The following is an 18,262-nucleotide window of genomic DNA, read 5'->3' as shown; positions in this document are numbered from 1 at the left end:
TGCACAGAAACATGTCATGAAGGAGTTGGTGAAATGCACAGAAGCTGACAGAATGCATAGAAATATCAGATTGAAGCTGTTCAGAGACTTGGTGATGTACATAAGGAAGTTGATGTTAATGTGATTGTTGTAAGGAAAATTAGAGAGATGTTTTGGGAATGGTGCATTACATTCGGTAAACATGAACTACCCACCTCCCCAGAAGAAACAGGATATATCACCTTGTTATTTTTTCTCACTTGTTGAATGTGTGAGCATAGCTAAAAATAAATGTAAATAATGGTGACATGGAAAATTTGATTCAACCTAAGTAACCTCCAGAATTTTTCTGTTAGTGTCCTTTTAATATGCTTCCCCCCCACCCCCCCTTTTCCATCTGTGGTTTTTGGCTCTTTTGAATACCTTGAATACCTTGCTCACCATCATTGCAAAGACTCAACACTGCTATTTTGGAAGATTTGAAGTTCAGTTATGTGCATGTAAAAATATTAACTTCAGAAAATTGAATACTGAGATTCCACAAAAAGTTCTGAGACTAAATTTAACATCCCATCAGTGTTGCATCAATACTTGGTAATCTTGTTTCCTGCTATTATTGTTTAAAAAAAAATCTACATATTTCAGTCCAATTCTGCAGCAGTCGCTATTATTAATATACTAGCGTAACAGGAACTATTTTTCTTTTTAAAAAAAGAAAACATCTAAAACTCAAGCACAGGCAGTGTTTACTTACTGACAATGTCAGTGTTGTCGTGCAGGGTCATCCTGTTCTCCGTATTCTGAATAAAATCACTTATTCACTGCTGAGTTTACAAGGGATACAAGTGTAAAGTGTTAAATCTTATGCACTAAATGAGAAATTAGAGTCCATTAGGTTTTTTTTAAAATTCTAATGCATCTCATTTGAGGTACATATGATAATGCAGCTCAATGATCTGCTAGATTCTTATATCTGCTTTATTTTTACACAGGCCACTCTTACTGTATGCTTTCCCCCTGTCTTAAAATAAAAAAAAAAAGACATTTTTCATGGTCTTTTAAAAAGTAACTGTTGCTGCAAGATCAACTCTGTTTAAGAATATGACAGCAGAAATTATTGCAATACTATGGTGACTGAGTCCATAGAAACAATTGGACAGGTACAATGTCTTAGCTGTGGCTGTCATATCATGTATGAAGACAGGTATGATTGGAATAGGTCATTTTGCGTATTTTCTTAAACAGGGATGTAGCATTTTAAGTGAGAGGGTTGATCATATTTTCTGAACTGCGGTGATTTCTGTTGCTTTTAGAAATTTTTTTAGCGTAAAACTCTAAATTATATGTTACTAATCTTAAGTACAGCCTTTAAAATGGGATTGAAGTCTAAAAATAGCAATACGTTATTAGGAAATTAGTGTTTCATTTACTCTGAGATTCTCTTCGAACCATACTTTAAAATCAACTTTTCCTACAACTTTATTGGCCAGAAATACGTTGTATAACTTTGAATAATGAGTCTATAAAAGTTGTGAGTTTATATATACACATAAACCTAAGGTACCATATCTGACTACTTTCAGATCAGCAATTCCAGTAACATGCATCAAATCAAATTTTAAACCATCACAATAACTTTGAAATTTCCCTTAGGATTCATTGAATGATGCATAAAATCAGTTACAGAACATATTGAGAGGATACATTAAGGCAGGGCCGGCAGTTTCAGTCTGGTGAGATGCTAGGAGAAACAGGAGGGAGAGAGATTTATTATTTACCAGTTTTTTTTACTGTCTCTTCAACAGATGTAAATTCATAAAGGCTAGAATTCTGTTGGTTTTCGTAAGGAGAAAGAACTAGTCTGTCAGTCAGGATATGCAAAGTTTGGATTGTTTTGCTTATCCCTAATAAATAGGCTACGAGAAACAGGCTGTCGATGTTCTGGGAGTAGATTACTGATTCGCCCTGCAACAGAAGACTTTGAAGCCATGTAGATTGCGAGTTGAGTTTCTTGGCCTGTGCTTTCCTCTAGGCTGCAAAAGTTCTCATGGGACTTGAATGGCCTCTGTAACTTCAAGGGATTCTCAGAACAAGCCGATCTGTAGGGTGAACCCTTTATCTGCACTGTTGTAAATCTCCTTACCATAAGCAGTAGTGATACTTTTCAAACCACACTCAGGTTCGCCTACTATTCCTGTAGTACTGATATAAGAATGTTGGGCAAAACCTAATACATATAGATATTTCTTTATATTTTCCAAAGTGGCTTTAGCCTGATTGGAACGGTATATCTTTACAAGTTTCTTATTTCATATGTTTCCTGTCCATAAAGCAATTCTCCAACTGTCTGATCTGTTTCAGGTGTTTCTACAAAGTAACCGCGATAGGGTATACACCTGAGAAACCTGATGAATATATCTGAGTTGTCAGTGCTGCTAATGCTGCACTTCTGGCAATTCCTGATCTTGCGCGATGTATCAAATGAGGTGCAGTCCAAAGCTGCATCGAAGCGTTCTGTGTTTCTGTATGTGATGACAAGGGAGTCTTAAAGAATCGACGACTCCTCATATTTCCATGAACAACGCTACTGAACTATTTTTTAATGATCCTAATGCCCTGCAGAGCAGATGAAAGTACGTGTTTTATTGATTTTTATAAAGACTTAAGTGAATCATTATAGTCCTTGTGGCACTTATTTATAACTTGAGTCCTGTTGAGTGCTTTAGTCTGTGCAGACTGGTAAGAAACGCAAGGTCTTAAGGAAGAGTTTGATTCAATGGCTATAGCAAGTAAAATTAATTTAATTAAAGTAAGAATGAAATTTAAAACACATGTACAATGAGCTTTGAAATGTTTAGTTTTATCAGTTTGAGTTATAAATTATCAAAAAGTGATTATTGCTGATTTTTGTAATGATTGCCATTCAGAGTTTTAAAAAAAAAAACGTTAAAACAAGCATTTGTGATATGTAACCAATGCAGAGAAGATTCTTCGCCGTTCAGAGATAATCCTATTAAAAGGAATTAAAAATATCTGAAGGGCCAATTAATCTACTGAACAAAACGATTTTCAGGAGGTAGTACATACTGGTTATTAATTCAGCTGCATTACAGTTAAATTACTTTTTTCATTAAAACTATTAAAATACCTTAAATTGTATTTCATTTAGTTAAAACTAGAGCATGTAAATACTATAAAGAAAACTTAGAAATCACATTTGCTGAGTGAATTCCGGGTACAATAAAGAAGCACGCCTTAAAACTTTAAAAAATGGGTGTGTGGGTCCCAGGTCCAGCTAGCCCAATACTTTCTCTCAACCATGGACTTAGGTTGATGTTTAGAGTAGTGTAAGAACAATATCGTGATACTTTGTTCGTGCTCTCCCAAGTGCTTGTGGGATCTCTTCCTGCACACTTAAGCTTCTGGAATCCACAATATAGCAATATAGCAAAAAGTTTTTTTCAGATCTCTCACTTCAAGCATGGAAACTACTCTCCTTCGTTTTGAACCTGGCCTCCCACTTGCTTATTTTGAAGGCTTTTCAGTCTTAGAAGAAACAATGAACTGTCAATACCTTTTCCAGCTTTTCCATGACAGTCATGATTTTGTAGACTTCTGACAAAGCCCTCTACGTCATCTGTTTTGTAAAAGAAAAATCCAAGCTATGATCATTTTTTCATATTTAAATTGCTCTATACCCTTATCATGCTGCTTCTTCCTCTGAGTTTTTATGTACTTTGCGGGGGACCAGAGCTGCATATGTTATTCATGTGGACAAACCGTGGGACAAAAAAAAAAAGGTTTTTTGTTTGGTTTTAGTTCCTTTCCTAAGAATTCCTAATCTTTGATTTGAATTTATTTCTGCTAAAGAGGACAGAGTTGATAAAACTACTTATCATCACTCCACTGTCTCCTGCCAAGTCAACTTACAGCCTATTGATCTAGATTCGAAGCGTTGCTTTTGCTGTTGTATAATACTTTCTCCCCCATTTAATTTATCTACCATTTTATTGTTCAGGTTCTCAGTCTCATAAAGTCCTTGAGCTACTTCTCACAGTCTACGTTCATTCTTACTCCTTCAAAGAACCATTAAAAAATATAAACTTCACTTTAATTGCATACATATTAGTGCATACATCTATAAACTTTGTAAAATTTATATTGTATTTAGTCCTTTTATTCACTTCAGCTGATCTTTCTAATTTTTTTAAAGAAATTTGCTTACGTGGTTATTTTTGGTCCTAACAAAGTCAGAAGATGAAAGCTGTTTCAATAATAAAAGAATTCGATGCTAAATTGACTAAAACAAGAGGTCAGCTGAAATATTCTACTTTATGCTGATTTTTAAAACCTGAAGCATTCTCAATGTTTCTGGGTATTTGAATGAAGAATATGACATTCAGTGTTTGTAAGAGGAAATAGAAACCATAATTTTTTTTTGCTTCACATTTGTCTTTCAGAGAAGCTTTAAGTTCTTCCATAAAATAAATATTTCCTAGCATGACCTATCAGTCACCCTCCATTAAATCTCATTGACCAATATTATAAATAAAGCTACGGACAAGATTGTGTTTTCTTTTATGGTTTCTGTTAATTTTCTTTATAGAATTAGTTCGTACAGCACTTCATAAAAACATGAGCTATTACAGTCTTATAATTGTCAGCAAAAATGATTTTCAAGTCTCTTGTCATCAAAGATGAAAGATGAATAACTGTTAGATATAAGGGTAAGTCTGTTAAGAACTTTTGGTTTTGAATAACCACCCTATTGCTGTAATATAAAAAAAGCAGAATCCTCTGCTGTGCTGGCTATAAAGCTGGAAATAAGACCTCCTGAATTTTAATCCAGTCTCTGCAGCTAAAACATTAAGGAGTTGTGAAAAAGTTTTTTATGCCCTTTTTTTTTTTTTTTTTTCTTGTGTGTGCTGTTAAATGACTTATGAGAACAGAAACAGACTCTTTTGCTGGTGTAAGCCACTCATGAACCACGTTCTATTACTTCCCATACTGAAACATTCCACTAAATATGTGAATAACATGTTGAAAACAAATTCAAAGCAGAAGGTACGGCAGAAAATGACAAAATTAGTCATGCTAATGGTGATGTGTGCTGATTTTAAAATTGCTGTAAAGGAACAGCAAAATGACACTGATGAAACAGCTTTTGTTATGTCGTTTTGAGGAAAGTGGGATCAATGCCAGAATAGGAAAAGGCACATTACCTACCTGCATTTCAGCTATTTCAAGCCACCAAGTAATGCTATCCAGTAAGTGCAAAGCTTACTGTAGTCTGTGGGCAAAAGGCTTCTTTGCTTGGTTTTAAAAGGCGATGCGTTTTAAATTAGGTTTGAAATGAGCAAACAAAATAAATACAGGCTTAACGTGGTCTTAATTTTAGATAGCGGGTACCAGTCTGCGTAATGTTCATTAGTTTAGACTCAAAAGAGTGTTTTGTGGCTGCTTTGAATAAATACATACACCTGATGTAAGTAAATGAGTTGGTTCAAATTCTACATTTGTTAATGGAATTAAATTAACCAAAACAGTCTATAGTTGCATAAGTCTTTCCTTCCTTTAATAGATAATCAATTATAAAGTGATAAACAAAGTCCCAATACAACTTTTTTTCATAATTTTTAGCTTTCAAAAACTTTTATTCAGACTGATATTGTGGCTTTTCTTTATTGGTCATAAGATACAGTAAGGAACCACTTAATCTTCAGACATATCATATGCTTCAGTGTGTGTTTTTCCTCCTAGTAGCCTGATTTGGTATTTGAAGATCGCAAATTAGTTTTAGGGTTGTGTAGAGTACCTGCAGACTGTTTCAGGCCATCAAGGGAGTTGGAGATAAGATTTTTTTTCATGTATAGGGAGAGAACTGACATACTTTCAGTACCTATTCTTTAACTTCCTCAGAAAAATAAATCCAAGTGTAACAACCCTTTTTATAAACATGCACAATTTAGACCACCAGAACGTTCCATGTTATGTGCATCAGCCCATTTTACTTAGGATTAAGAAAACAGAAAGGTCAATCAAAGCGCTGCACAGCTATCACTGTCTTTTTTTCCCTAGCACTACCCTACCCCTCCCGCTATGTTTCAAAAATACAGGGATAGCATTTTATCTGTTGGGTTACAAGAATATTAATATAGCTTAACTTATGTGAGGGGTTGTCATTCTTTGTATATGACTCCTGAAAAAATAATGATTAAACTAAGGTTCCTTTATTGATTTCTCCCTATTGCTGTTGAGATATTTTTGCAAAATGTCAGCTTTGAAAACTCCTTTTCCCTGCCTTCACAGTTTAATTACTAAATATTGGGCAAACTAAGAAAATTGAAGCACTCGCACTCTATTCTAATTGATCATCATTTGAAGTATTGGAATACCTCCCTCAGAATTTTTTATGCTTAGCTGCTTTCGCTTGTGTTCGTCGATTAAATTTTAAAAAAATTTCCTATTTCCTAAGGTGAGCTGCACGTAGAGTTAAAAGCTTTATAAGTGAACACACTCACTGTGTTACGTCTTCATGTATTTTAGATTGTTAGCTATTTACGGAAAGCTTTTTGAATGCATTGTCTATATCTTCCAAAAATTCCTGTCTATGGGACATGTGACAGAGATGGACAAATACTTTAAGCTTAAAAACAAAGGTAACAATGATGTGTGTAGTAGTGATGTGTATCAATACAATGCAAAACAAAACATACCCCACAAAACAGAAGACGTCTGATAATTGCCCAGTTTCTTTGCTGATTTAATAGGATTGATGTTATTTGGCATTTGGTTTTAGTAAGAGCTGAAGATATTTTAGAAAGATATAAAAAATATATTTATATCAGAAAATATGAAGAAAAATATAATAGAGAAACGGATTTTATCTAATTTTAGCTGAAGGACAAATAAAAGTAAATGTATAACACAGGTTCTAGATAACTAAAGAGAAGCAATGAGAAAAGTTCTTTCATCATTTTCAGTAAAGCACTTGGTATGATGGCACCTGAGAACCTGTTCAATCAACTAAAACACTGGCAGTTAGTAGAGAAATCATAAAATGAATAAGGAGCTGGCTGAAAGGGGGGTGATATGGGCTCAATGAAATTGGAAAGCATCGCTTTGAGAGGAGTTATTAGTGAAGTTCTTGAGTGACCCACCTGGGAAGCAAACTTATTTAATGCTTTCACTAATACACTGACCAAAAAAAAAAAAAAAAAAGTAAAAGAAGTCTGTCAAAGACCAAGATTTGGGAGTCATCATCAATAGAGAGAAATATTAGATTATTATAGTAGAGGAATTGGACAACCTTGAAGCCTGGCACAGTAAAAGTGAGATGAAGAGTAATGTTGCAAAGTACAAGATCTTATACTTGGTTAATAGTAAGAAATTATACTTCAAGCTGAGAACTAATCTACTGGAAAGAGCAGAGTAGAAGAAAGTTATGTGGACCTGTCAATCGCAGGATAACTGTGGCAAAGCAGATGAGATCAATGTGAAAATGGCAATTGCTTTCTACACATGTATTGACTGAAGTCTATCAACAAAAGATATGGATTAGTTTATACATTGCCCTTTTTTCATCCAAAATATTGTGTACAGTTTTATTTTATGTGTTTTCAAGAAGAATAAATTCAAGCTGGATCAAATACAGTGATAACTTCAGTAATGAAGAGCACGATGGGAGGAACCAGAAGAACTTGACTCGATATCGTTAAGCAGAATAAAGGGTAGGAGGGTTAGGGGAGTTTGGAGAATGGCTGTAGCAGCCAGGAGATTTGTCAGACTCTTTCAACTATCCAACATGTGTTCCTCAACCAATGCAAGAGTGTCTTATTTAAACCATTAGGGTTTTGGTTTGGTTTGGTTTGGTTTTTTTTGTTTGTTTGTTTGGTTTGGGGTTTTTTGGGTTTTTTTTTGGTTTTTTTTTGTTTTTTTTTAAGCTTGGGTATTTCTGAGCTCCTTCAGTACGAACATTTGGGTTGTTTTCTCCTGGTCAGTGTTAAAATTTTAAAATGTCTTTCCATTAATTAACACTTACTCTGGTTTCGTCACTTTTGTCCTCTTTTATGTCACATCCAACCAGATATTTATACATAGCAGTCTGTAGCCTGTTTTGTTGCCACATGTCCTAACTATACCTCTAGCTTTTCTTGAAATTAGGTGGGGCTTTGGGGGGTTTGTTTTGTGTTGGGTTTTTTGTTTTGTTTTGGGGTTTTTTTTTGCCTTTCTCCCTTTTATCTGAAAGAATGTATCCAGTGACTTTGTAGTTAAGAACCAGGGATGTGTCTCAAACTGATACTGTATCTGAAGGAGTTACAAGCGGTTGTTAATACAGTACACCATAGTAGAGCGTTCTCACTGCTGGTAATGGTAACCTATAAAAGGTAAAGCCTACTGGCTACTTATATATAATATTGCTGCTTTATAACCAACAATATCTAAATTTATTGGTTTTGTTTGGCGTTGGTATTAGTAAACTGAATTCAGTCCATTTCCAGTTTTTCAAAACCTTTACTCTGCCTTTTCATTTAAAATGAAATAACCAAAACGCGTGAGACTAAGCTTCAAAGAATTATCATTGCTTTACAAGGGTAACATGGAGAGCAAGCTGGGAGTCATCCTAGCAGGTGGTACCTCCCGGTGCCGTGGCTTCAGTCTCTGGCAAAAAAGTATTTCCTCTCAGAACCAGCTTTATTTCCTTCAGGGAGGAAAGAAGAGATGATAAATGTATCATTTAGTTCCCAGGTCTGTCTTTCCTGTTTCCAAAGGAATGTCTGTAGGCTTAGGGCTTTTGGGGTTGAGTGGTTGTTCTCCACTCCCCCTCTCCCCCCCCCCCCCCCCCCCAAAAAAAAAAAGGAGAAAGTATATGCAATAGTTTTATCTTCAGAAAATAAGAAAAGTTGTAGTGTAACATATATATAATATTTTTATTATTAAATAATAATTTAAAATATACATAATTGTGTAATATAGGAAGGTTTGATTTTTTTTACTTAAATGTTATTCAGTATTTTGAGGGAAAGCAGTGATTCTAGTGCATTTATCAGAGTGTTTGTTGTTTCACAGCTTTTGAGGAATATGTAACATCAGTGTATTGACCAGTTCCCGGTAGGACAACTGTTCTTAATTTTATGAAAATCTGATCATGATTTCATGGTCACTGTTTCATGTTTTCCCTAAATTGGGTAGTGACTTTTGAATACACAGATAATTACCCTTTATAAATGGAGTATCAGTATATTTATCTACCTTTTGAGATCTTTGCGTAGTAAATTCTATAAAGATGCAAAATATTGGTGCTATCAATTCCCTACCAGAAGTTTTGAATCTTTCAGTAGCCATAGAGGTATGTCTCAGGAAGTTTTCATGAAGTTGTCACTAAAGAACCATCTCCTAGCTGAAATGCTTTGGATCAATGCGGTAAATATTAAAAATCACAGCAAATAGCACAATATTAATTCATACATTTCCTTTTCCTTAGTGTGATAAATTGTGTCAGATAATGTGTCTATTTAGAAAAAAATGAGTCAACCTCAGCTGAGCATGTCTGATGGGCAGTATCACTTGAGTTTTGAGTCATAGAATGTTCCTTCTGGAAATGAAAAGAATCGTGTATTTTTTTGTCTAAATACAAAATTAATATTTTTAATCACACAGAACTGAACCATTGAGTTTAATTATAGAACAATAAAGCTTTCTTTCCTGAAGATATTGAGATGCCTCTCTGATGCTTGCATTTAAAAAAAAAAAAATTGTGTTAATTACAAAGTATTGCTTTTATGAGGCTGAAAAGGACCTATAAAGGATCTTAGCTTGCTTATAGGTTGCTGCTTTGCTGTAATGGAAGGATTAATGTCTGTCTTATATGAAAGTGATTTGGTAATTAAAAAAGAATAGATACATGATGCCTTTTGTAGTTTACTTAAAAAAGTGAAAGATGAAAACCAGAGATTTTTCATGCTTTAGCAGCTGAGCGGAAAAATCGCTCTTTGGATGATCTTCAACTCGTCTATAGCTCTTCAGTTTAATTTGAAAAAATCCTTACAAATGTAGAATTTTAATAGGTTATATTTAATTAGGTACACCACAAGTGAAAAGACAACTCTCAGCTGTTCAGCCTCTCCCATATGGACAATTACATGAGAGCGAAGAGTATACAATGTCGTCGTATCACTCACTCTCTTTTTATGTGTCCAAATGAGTTGTGGGACATAGAAGTGAAGTGACCTCTTACTAGTATTAGAGCTGTTTAGTAAATATATTAGCGGACAGAGTTTCAAGGTCTGGACTCCCATCGCACATATCTACATTTTTAAAAGAAAACGTGAATGATGATGGACTTCTGGTTAACCTGCAAAATTAGTCGTTTGGTTTTTTTGTTTTTTTTTTTTTTTTTTTTCCCCTTGTGTTGAAATGAATGTGGATGCTCACATAATTTATTTTTTTCTTGTTGAAATTTGTTCATTTATTTGGGTTTTAATTTGTGTTATGGTACACATGTGGTTACTGAACTCATGCATTGTTTTTCTTGCAAAAGGAAATACCAGAGGCAATGAAAAATAGGGGAAGCGCTGGGAGTACTTCTCTCCTAGTATTAGTTTTATTTGCTTGTTTTTACATCAAGTATGATTTGTTAAATTAAATATAAAGATTCCTTAAATTAAATATAAAAGTACCTTTCCTTTAAAGGCTGTATACTCTGTATTTACCAGCATATTTATTCATACTGAATTTAATTTCATTAAGATTTTCTTTACTTTTTTTTAACTTATAAAATTTATTTTGTTTTGTAATCACAAATTTTTTTTAGATATTTCAGATACCATGCCATAAACTGTCTTCATTCTCGCGGGATATTAAATGAGTTTGAAATTGCTGCACTTTTAAAAACGCTGCATACTTTTCAAGAGCAATGTTTAAGTTTTCTCATGATTCAAACAAGATCTATGAATGTGAAAAAGTAATTTTAAGTTCCTCAAATTTCTCATATTGATTAAATTTTCTCATACATATGCATCCATGAAGAACGTGTGTTTGTGTGTTTTCGTGATGGTTTTGGTTCTAAATGCATTAGCAGTTCGGCTATCTGGAAGAAAAAAACAAAACACACACATTCCAGCCCAAAACACATGCATTTATGACAAACTTTTGAATCTGCCTCCTCTAAATTTACTGATTTACAGAAATTTTACATTAGGGTACAGCTAAATAAATTAGAAGTGGCTTGGCAAGCCGTGTGAAATAGCTTATCAACACTAGCAATTTCTACTTTGTTGCACAGTAAATGCAAAAAACAGATGGCAAATATTGGTGGATTGAGATAATTCACAGAATTTCAGGTGACACACTGCATTTACCTCAACTTTGTCTTTAACTGTTATACAATATTGTACCCTGTACTTCCACCAGGTGCTATAGTCCATCCTGGTTGTTGCTTCTGTTCCTTGGCAGACAAAACAATTTCAGAGTTGATGCTATAAAGTGCTCTGGTTAGGTTTTTTGCATTTTTTTTTTCCTTTCTTTTTTGGTATTAAGGGGGGTTTGTTCAAGTACACAACTTTTTATTATTCTGGCTCTGAATTTCTGCAGTTGTAAAAGGAGTCATGTTTGACCAGAGAAATGTAGTAGAAATTATTTTAACACTTTTTAAAAAATGTCATTAACTGATATGTTATGATTAATGCATATTCTTCTGAGACTGAAATGGGAGAGAGTACTTACATCAGTTTCATCTAGAAACCGTTTTTCACTAATATTAAGTAAAAAGCCCCATAAAAACTGGCTTGCCAGAAAAGGAATCTTATACCTTAATTTTATATTCTGAATGCAGAATTCACTTTATTGTCCATTTAAGTCTCAGTCCTGTATGTTTTGTACTCTGAACTCAGTTTATATTTTTCTTTTCTGAAAATGAACTCATATGAATGACCCTTTTAGCAGTGCTTCCATCTTCATTCAGATGAAAGTGCTGACTAGTATACTGCATTGGCCTTAGCTGTCAAATAACTTCTGGTGTCTGGCTTTGGATACACTGTCATGTTTATTACAGTCTTACCTCTGAAATTCATTTTCATGTTAAATGCTTCTCTTCTTACAGGGTGATACTTGTCAGTCAATTTAATTGAAATGTCATGCTGACCTTTATTTGAAACACTCTGAACTTCCTGTGGTTGTTGGAAGTTCTTTTTACTTTGATTCCAATTAAAAATCCTTAAATTACCAGTGTACAAAACCTGCATGCTAATTAACCTTATGAAACTGCATGCTAATTAATCTTCCAAACAATATATCTTTTGCAGAGGTAGTTCAGCTGAGTCTGCCTGAAGATCAAAAACTGAGTACCACTGCAGCCACAGTGGGACAAAGCGCTGTCTTAAGTTGTGCGATCCAGGGAACTCTGAGACCTCCCATCATCTGGAAGAGGAATAACGTCGTTCTGAATAGTTTAGATTTGGAAGATATCAACGTAAGTAAAAGAAAGCTCTATTTAACAGCTTATTATAAAAAGTTTTCGTAAAGAAAAGTGATAACAAACTCCATACTCCTGACGTTTCAAAGAAAAGAAATGGAAATGAAATGCCTGCCAAACTCGGTCTGTTTTTATTTTGCTATGTATTCAAACCTTTGTTGTTGAGTATAGAGAGAACATATTTCACAGACCAATCATTTAAAAGAACAGATATAACAATAAAAGCACAGGAGAACAAAATTGCAGCCCGAAATACAGTCAGCATTATACATTCAGGATTATACAGTCTTCAAACATCTAAAAGAAAAAAGAAATTTATGAAATTAACACTCTAAGAAATTCATAGTGACTTAGTCCAAACACATCATAATAATAACCTTATCTTCTAATAATTCAATAAAAATGTATTTTTTCCAAAATAAGTATTTTACTACAAATTGGTTGTTTTGATTATTCTTCTAAATATTCAGCAGTGTATAGGGTACTTCTCAAAGAATTGTCAGTGAATATCAGTATAACTTAGAAGTCTTTTTTTAAGAAGGCAAATATTTTCCACCTAACTTTGCCATGACCTCAAAATATGGAGCAAAATAGAAAATGAGAAAAATAATTACATCTTCTGACAAAACGCAAAACATAAGCTTTCAGCTGTATTTTGTTTGCGTGTGGGTGTGTTTATGTTGCTTTGGCCGTTTTATATTTGCAAAGTTATAAATGTTGACAAACCCTTACATCAGGAGTTTTGCTTGCTCTCTGACTCATGTGAGTCCGTGATCGCTGGAACTGTTAAGTGTGTGGAATATTGCCACGATCAAATACCTGGTTTGTTTATTTTTATGTCATTTTCTTATGAATGCTTTTATTTCTAAGATGGCAATTGTACTTGCGCATCACCGCCTTTTTTTTAGTTTGCCGTTTTTACATTAGTTCTATTTGTAAACTGAGCTTACTCGCTGTGGTGCTTTGTAAAATAAGGGACAGTTTCAAAGCTCCTCTTGCTTGAATGGCAGCTTTAAGAGAGGCTTAGGATAAAACCAGCATCCTCTGAGAAGTTCTCGGTGAAATAATTGTTGCTTTTGTTAGTTTGGTATTAATCGTACGGCTGACATTCAAAAGTGTCTTGCCCACGTTCACAAACTCCTTTCTGCAATGTTTATTAGCTTTCTGTAAATATTCATGATGCTTGTAAATAATGATTTTGAGTTCTTAGTAATCTCTTCTCGGTATAATACATGGCATGAGCTGTAGATAGGAACATGCATCTGGACATGAAGAAATAAAAGGGAAATGATGAATGGAAATAATGAAGCTAACAGCTCAGTTTCAAACTGAAAGTTTCATGTCTGCAGACGTGAAAAGAGCAAGTTTGTTCAAAGCCTGATATGTACATTTTGAGAATAAAAATGAAAAAAAAAAACAAAAAAAAACCAAAAAAACCCCACAAACCGAACAAACAAAAAACCCACCAAAACCAAAAGAGAAACTTCTTGTGCTGGGTGCTGGTGCCCAGGTGTTGGCGGCAGGGGTGGCTTCTGAGGGAAGAGGCCAAGAGCTGCCCTGTGCCGGGTACAGCCAGTTCCAGTTGGTTCCAACAAACCCACCACATGGCACGGCCGATGCCCCCAGCCGTGCTTGTGCTACCTCTGGGAAAATGTTCAAAAAAGGGCATAAAACACCAGAGAGAGGAGTAGAGAACAAAAAGAGCAAGAAACTGCAGAGGGAAGTCCAAGGCCGGAAGAGGTGCTCCATGGTGGAGCAGATACCAACAGCAGACTGTGGGGAATCCACACTGGAGCAGGTTTATCTTGAAGGACTACAGCCCCTGGAGAGTCCTGGCCGGAGCAGACAAAAAGGGTGAGGTGACGCAGCATACTTCTGAAGTACTTATTACAGCTGGAAGAGAGTCAAGTATGGAATTTTTGAAGACTCATGGGAGGAGTCAGATTGCAGAGGTGATCAGACATTCAAAGCAACAGTAAAATTACTACAATTGGCCAGATAAGTTTATATTTAATAGGAGAGAAGGAATGTGTGATGGTGTACTGGATTGACAACCCACAAACATGAAAAGAAAGGTCTGCAAAGTGCTACCTGAGTGCCAGGATGATGTCTCTGTGTGCATTTTGTGTACAGGTACAGTAAGAACGGTAAAGGGAGTAAAAGCTTTCAGTGACAGGAGCACATAATTCTGAAGATGAATGTATTCGTCGTTTATTTGCTAGCTTAAAAAAAAAACATAAACTGGAATGCTTGGAATTCTTTTTAAGCAAAAAAATATGTTACAGCATAGTCCTTTAATATTAACAGTGTAGTTACAATTGAAATATAGAAAGAGAATGACAGATCTAATATCTATGGAGTGAGACACTAAAATTAATAGCATATATAGGTGATATTCATCTAATGTTTCTGTAAATACTTTAACAAAGGGTGGAAGAAAGAGGTAATGGGGTCTGGATAAAAAAAAATAGAATGAACATAAAGACGTTGAGTTAAATTGGTCCCCAACGTCTCTTTTCTTCAAAATTTATTTTATATATTTTACCATTTGCACTGATTTTATTTGCTTATGTTTATTTCTAGATCTTCCCTTGGTTTGGTTTTTTTTTTTCTTCCATATTTCTTTGGTCATTCTATATCTTTCTGAACCTTGTTCATCATATATTCCATTTGGTTCTTACAGTTTCACATTTGCTTAAAGGTTGTTATGTAGCCATAATTTAGTATCCATTCAGGCAACATAAGAGAAATAAAACCTTGGGGGGAGAAAAAATAATTGGACAAAAAAGAGTGGTGTTTTATATTTCACTATGGAAAATGAATTTAGTACTTAAATAAATATTAACTTCAAAGGAACAAATGCAGAGGGAAACAGTGTGCCCAGTTTATGTTGCAATTTAACCACCAAAGAATGTGTTGCACTTATTCAGGCAATTTTAAACATTCAAAACCCCTAAGTCCTTGTATAATTTAAGATGTCCCCAGAGGCAATGTATTCTAGGCTTTACTATGGCTATATTATAAACTGCAGTCGTGTTTGCCTAACTCTGAGAATTATTAATTTACTCGACTATACAAGAACCACATCCGTGCATCTTGAGACTAAAAACGTTATGTAAATAGTAGTACACTTTCTGAAAAAAATGTGACGAGCGCTGACCTGGGAAGACAGATAAATATCTTTTTTTCTGCAAAACACATCGGAGATCATCATAACTGGAAGTCAGCACATATGTAGGAAACCAATGGGACTAAGCAGTAGTGACACTGTGATTTTGTAAATCATAGCAAGTGCTCATACTTAGAAATTAAGTTTTTGCACTGTGCAGTTCTCAATATGAGGTAAGCTATTTGCTTCAGGGAGAAACAAACTCAGAACAATATAATATCCTAGTGTTTTCCAAATGGAAAAATGCAACAGGAAGAAGCAAAAGAGTCCAAGTCTAAACTCGAATTGTGACTGTTGAATTTATATTTTGTTGAAAAATAGTCTACTCCTTTACTGAAAGTATACACGATATATGTCTAGGTTGTCAACTATGGAGTGGCTAGGAACTAGTCTTTAGTAATGAATAGTGTTATATACTCTAAGGTATTTTAAAGAAATATTAAGAAATACTATTTGTCTTTCAAAGGATTACAATGAAAATTGTATTTAAGCAGTGCATGTAAAAAAATGATAAAATAACTTAAAGAATGCTCTCAGGTGTGTGGTCAGATACTAATAATGTTACTGATAATATCCAGATGGTAATTTTAGAAGTCCTTGGTACTCCGCAACTCTTCTTATGGTACTTATGATTACTATTTGTGGAAGTAATGCATCTCGCTACTGATCTTTCTGTTATTGAAACTGATGGGAGTCAGGGATAATCAGCATCCATGTGAATGAAACCATGAGAACTTGTATGCCTCTGCAAATTTTACTTAATTTAAATTGTAATATAATTGTGCTATGACTCACTACAGTATTGATATCACAGGACATTTTGCTGATATTTTAGTATACATCTAGAAAGGCTTTTTCCCCTGCTGTTATCCTACATCTTAAATTTCTTATCGTCTTTCCACTTACCTCTTTGACTATGTTTTATCTAACCTATTATTCATTATAGAAAATAATTCTCACTTATGGAAAAATTAAAAATAGCAGATTTTTCTCCCAAATGGAATATATATTACTATTTTTTTAATGTTAGATCATTGATTTTTTTAAAAAAAAAAATTCTGTCTCATTTTACTTTAGTCTTTTTCTGACCTTTTCCTTCAGTTTCTTCAGCTTCTTCCCTATACCTGTCAGCAACTGCACTTTTCTTACAAGGTGTCTGCCCTTTGTAATTACATTTATACAAGATTTACTTAGATGACTTGTCCACATGTAAAGTTTAACATCTGCTAACATACTTAAATTAATGATTTTTTTAAAAGAGAGTAGTTCAACTTTTACTTTTGATAAAAGCTCATGATAGCTTTCTTTAGGCTACCTTTATGGAAAGCATGTAATAGTTCCATTTGGTGTTTTTTGAAGTTATATATAGGTTATCTTTCTCTCAAAGCTCATCGTTTGTTCATCTTGTTAAAATTAATTTACATATTACGGCTTTCACTTTTTTCATATCATTCGACAGTCTGCATTCTCTTGTTGATATATTCCTCCCACGCATCCCCCCCACCAAAAAAACCAAAACCTCCAAACACCATAATGGAGATGCCATTAAAAGCTAATGTCCTCTGAAAGAACATGCTCCCTTCCATTCTGGAGAGTTCTGCACAGCAATTGATGACAAATATTTTCAGATTGTCCGAAATACTAAGCATATTTCCTAGAAAGCACTCTAGACATCTGCCCTCTTCTTTTCCTTCAAAGTTCTCATCCTTTTTTCCCTCTTTTTTTATTCTTAATAAAATTATCAGGAGAGCCTCGTAAATTATTCCCTTTCGCATTGTCTTCTCCCGTGGGATAGCAGGGACCTATGTGCAAACTTCTCTTTATGCATGGTTAAATTGTTCTTTGTACAACACAGTTATGACTTTAAGGCAATAGTCGTAAATATAAATACCCTGTCTGCCAAGAACTTTTTTTTTTTTCTTGTATTTATGACAGAATCCCTGGTGAGCCAGAAACGTCAGGGAAATATGCCTCAATCTTTTTTTTTCCTGCTACCCAAGGACAACAACTCTTAAAAGTAAAAAATCTCAAAAAAATTGTTTGGATATAAACTAGAGGACTTAAAAGTCTTTAAAAAATGAGGATGAATAGGCAAAACCGAATAGAAATTCAAAATTCATACAAACAGATTTTTTTTTTCTTTCTTCAGTATCCCCAAAGGGGGAATGCCTGCTTCCAGGGTTGGCTTCAGTCAACTCAGTGGCTTTCTGAATTCTGCAGCAAGCTCTGCATGGTTTTGCTTCATTCCTCGGGAGGGTTTCATCCTCCCTGAAGCTTTGCCATTGCCCATCTGATCTTGCGGAGTCTTTGCTGTGACTCTCTCACCCCTGTGTGAAGGGAAGTGTAGGGGCCCTGTGACATGGAGGGAACACGAGAATCTCCTTCCCTTCAGAGATGATGCTCTGAACCTCTTCCTTTTTGGAAGATTGTAACTCTCAGTCCAAAAGTGAACAAATCAAACTGGTCAGTCGTAGTATCAAAGTCAAAAAGCTACCAATATTGTTCAATACAAAAACTGGTTCCTGACCAGCTTATTTAGAGCTTTCCTTAGTAAATAATAGTCAAATTGCAATGCAGCAATTGCAGCATCATATCTTCTGGGTGGTCCAGCAGCATTCTGTGTGTGTTACAACCAGGATATA

The 18,262-nt window shown here is 34.6% G+C and overlaps 1 protein-coding gene across 1 annotated transcript in view; it reads left to right on the top strand.

Annotated features, from left to right (window-relative positions):
- Positions 1-18,262, top strand: part of FSTL5 (follistatin like 5) — a gene marked incomplete at both ends in the record, with an annotated part of 297,136 nt that overhangs the window by 182,681 nt on the left and 96,193 nt on the right. The window contains one exon of the mRNA XM_082482814.1: positions 12,282-12,448. Coding sequence (XP_082338940.1) covers positions 12,282-12,448 — 167 coding nt within the window. The remainder of the gene's footprint in view (positions 1-12,281; positions 12,449-18,262) is intronic.

Source organism: Vanellus vanellus (assembly GCF_965231255.1).
Source record: "Vanellus vanellus genome assembly, chromosome: 4".
Lineage (NCBI taxonomy): Eukaryota > Metazoa > Chordata > Aves > Charadriiformes > Charadriidae > Vanellus > Vanellus vanellus.
This window is presented reverse-complemented; position numbering and strand designations above follow the sequence as displayed.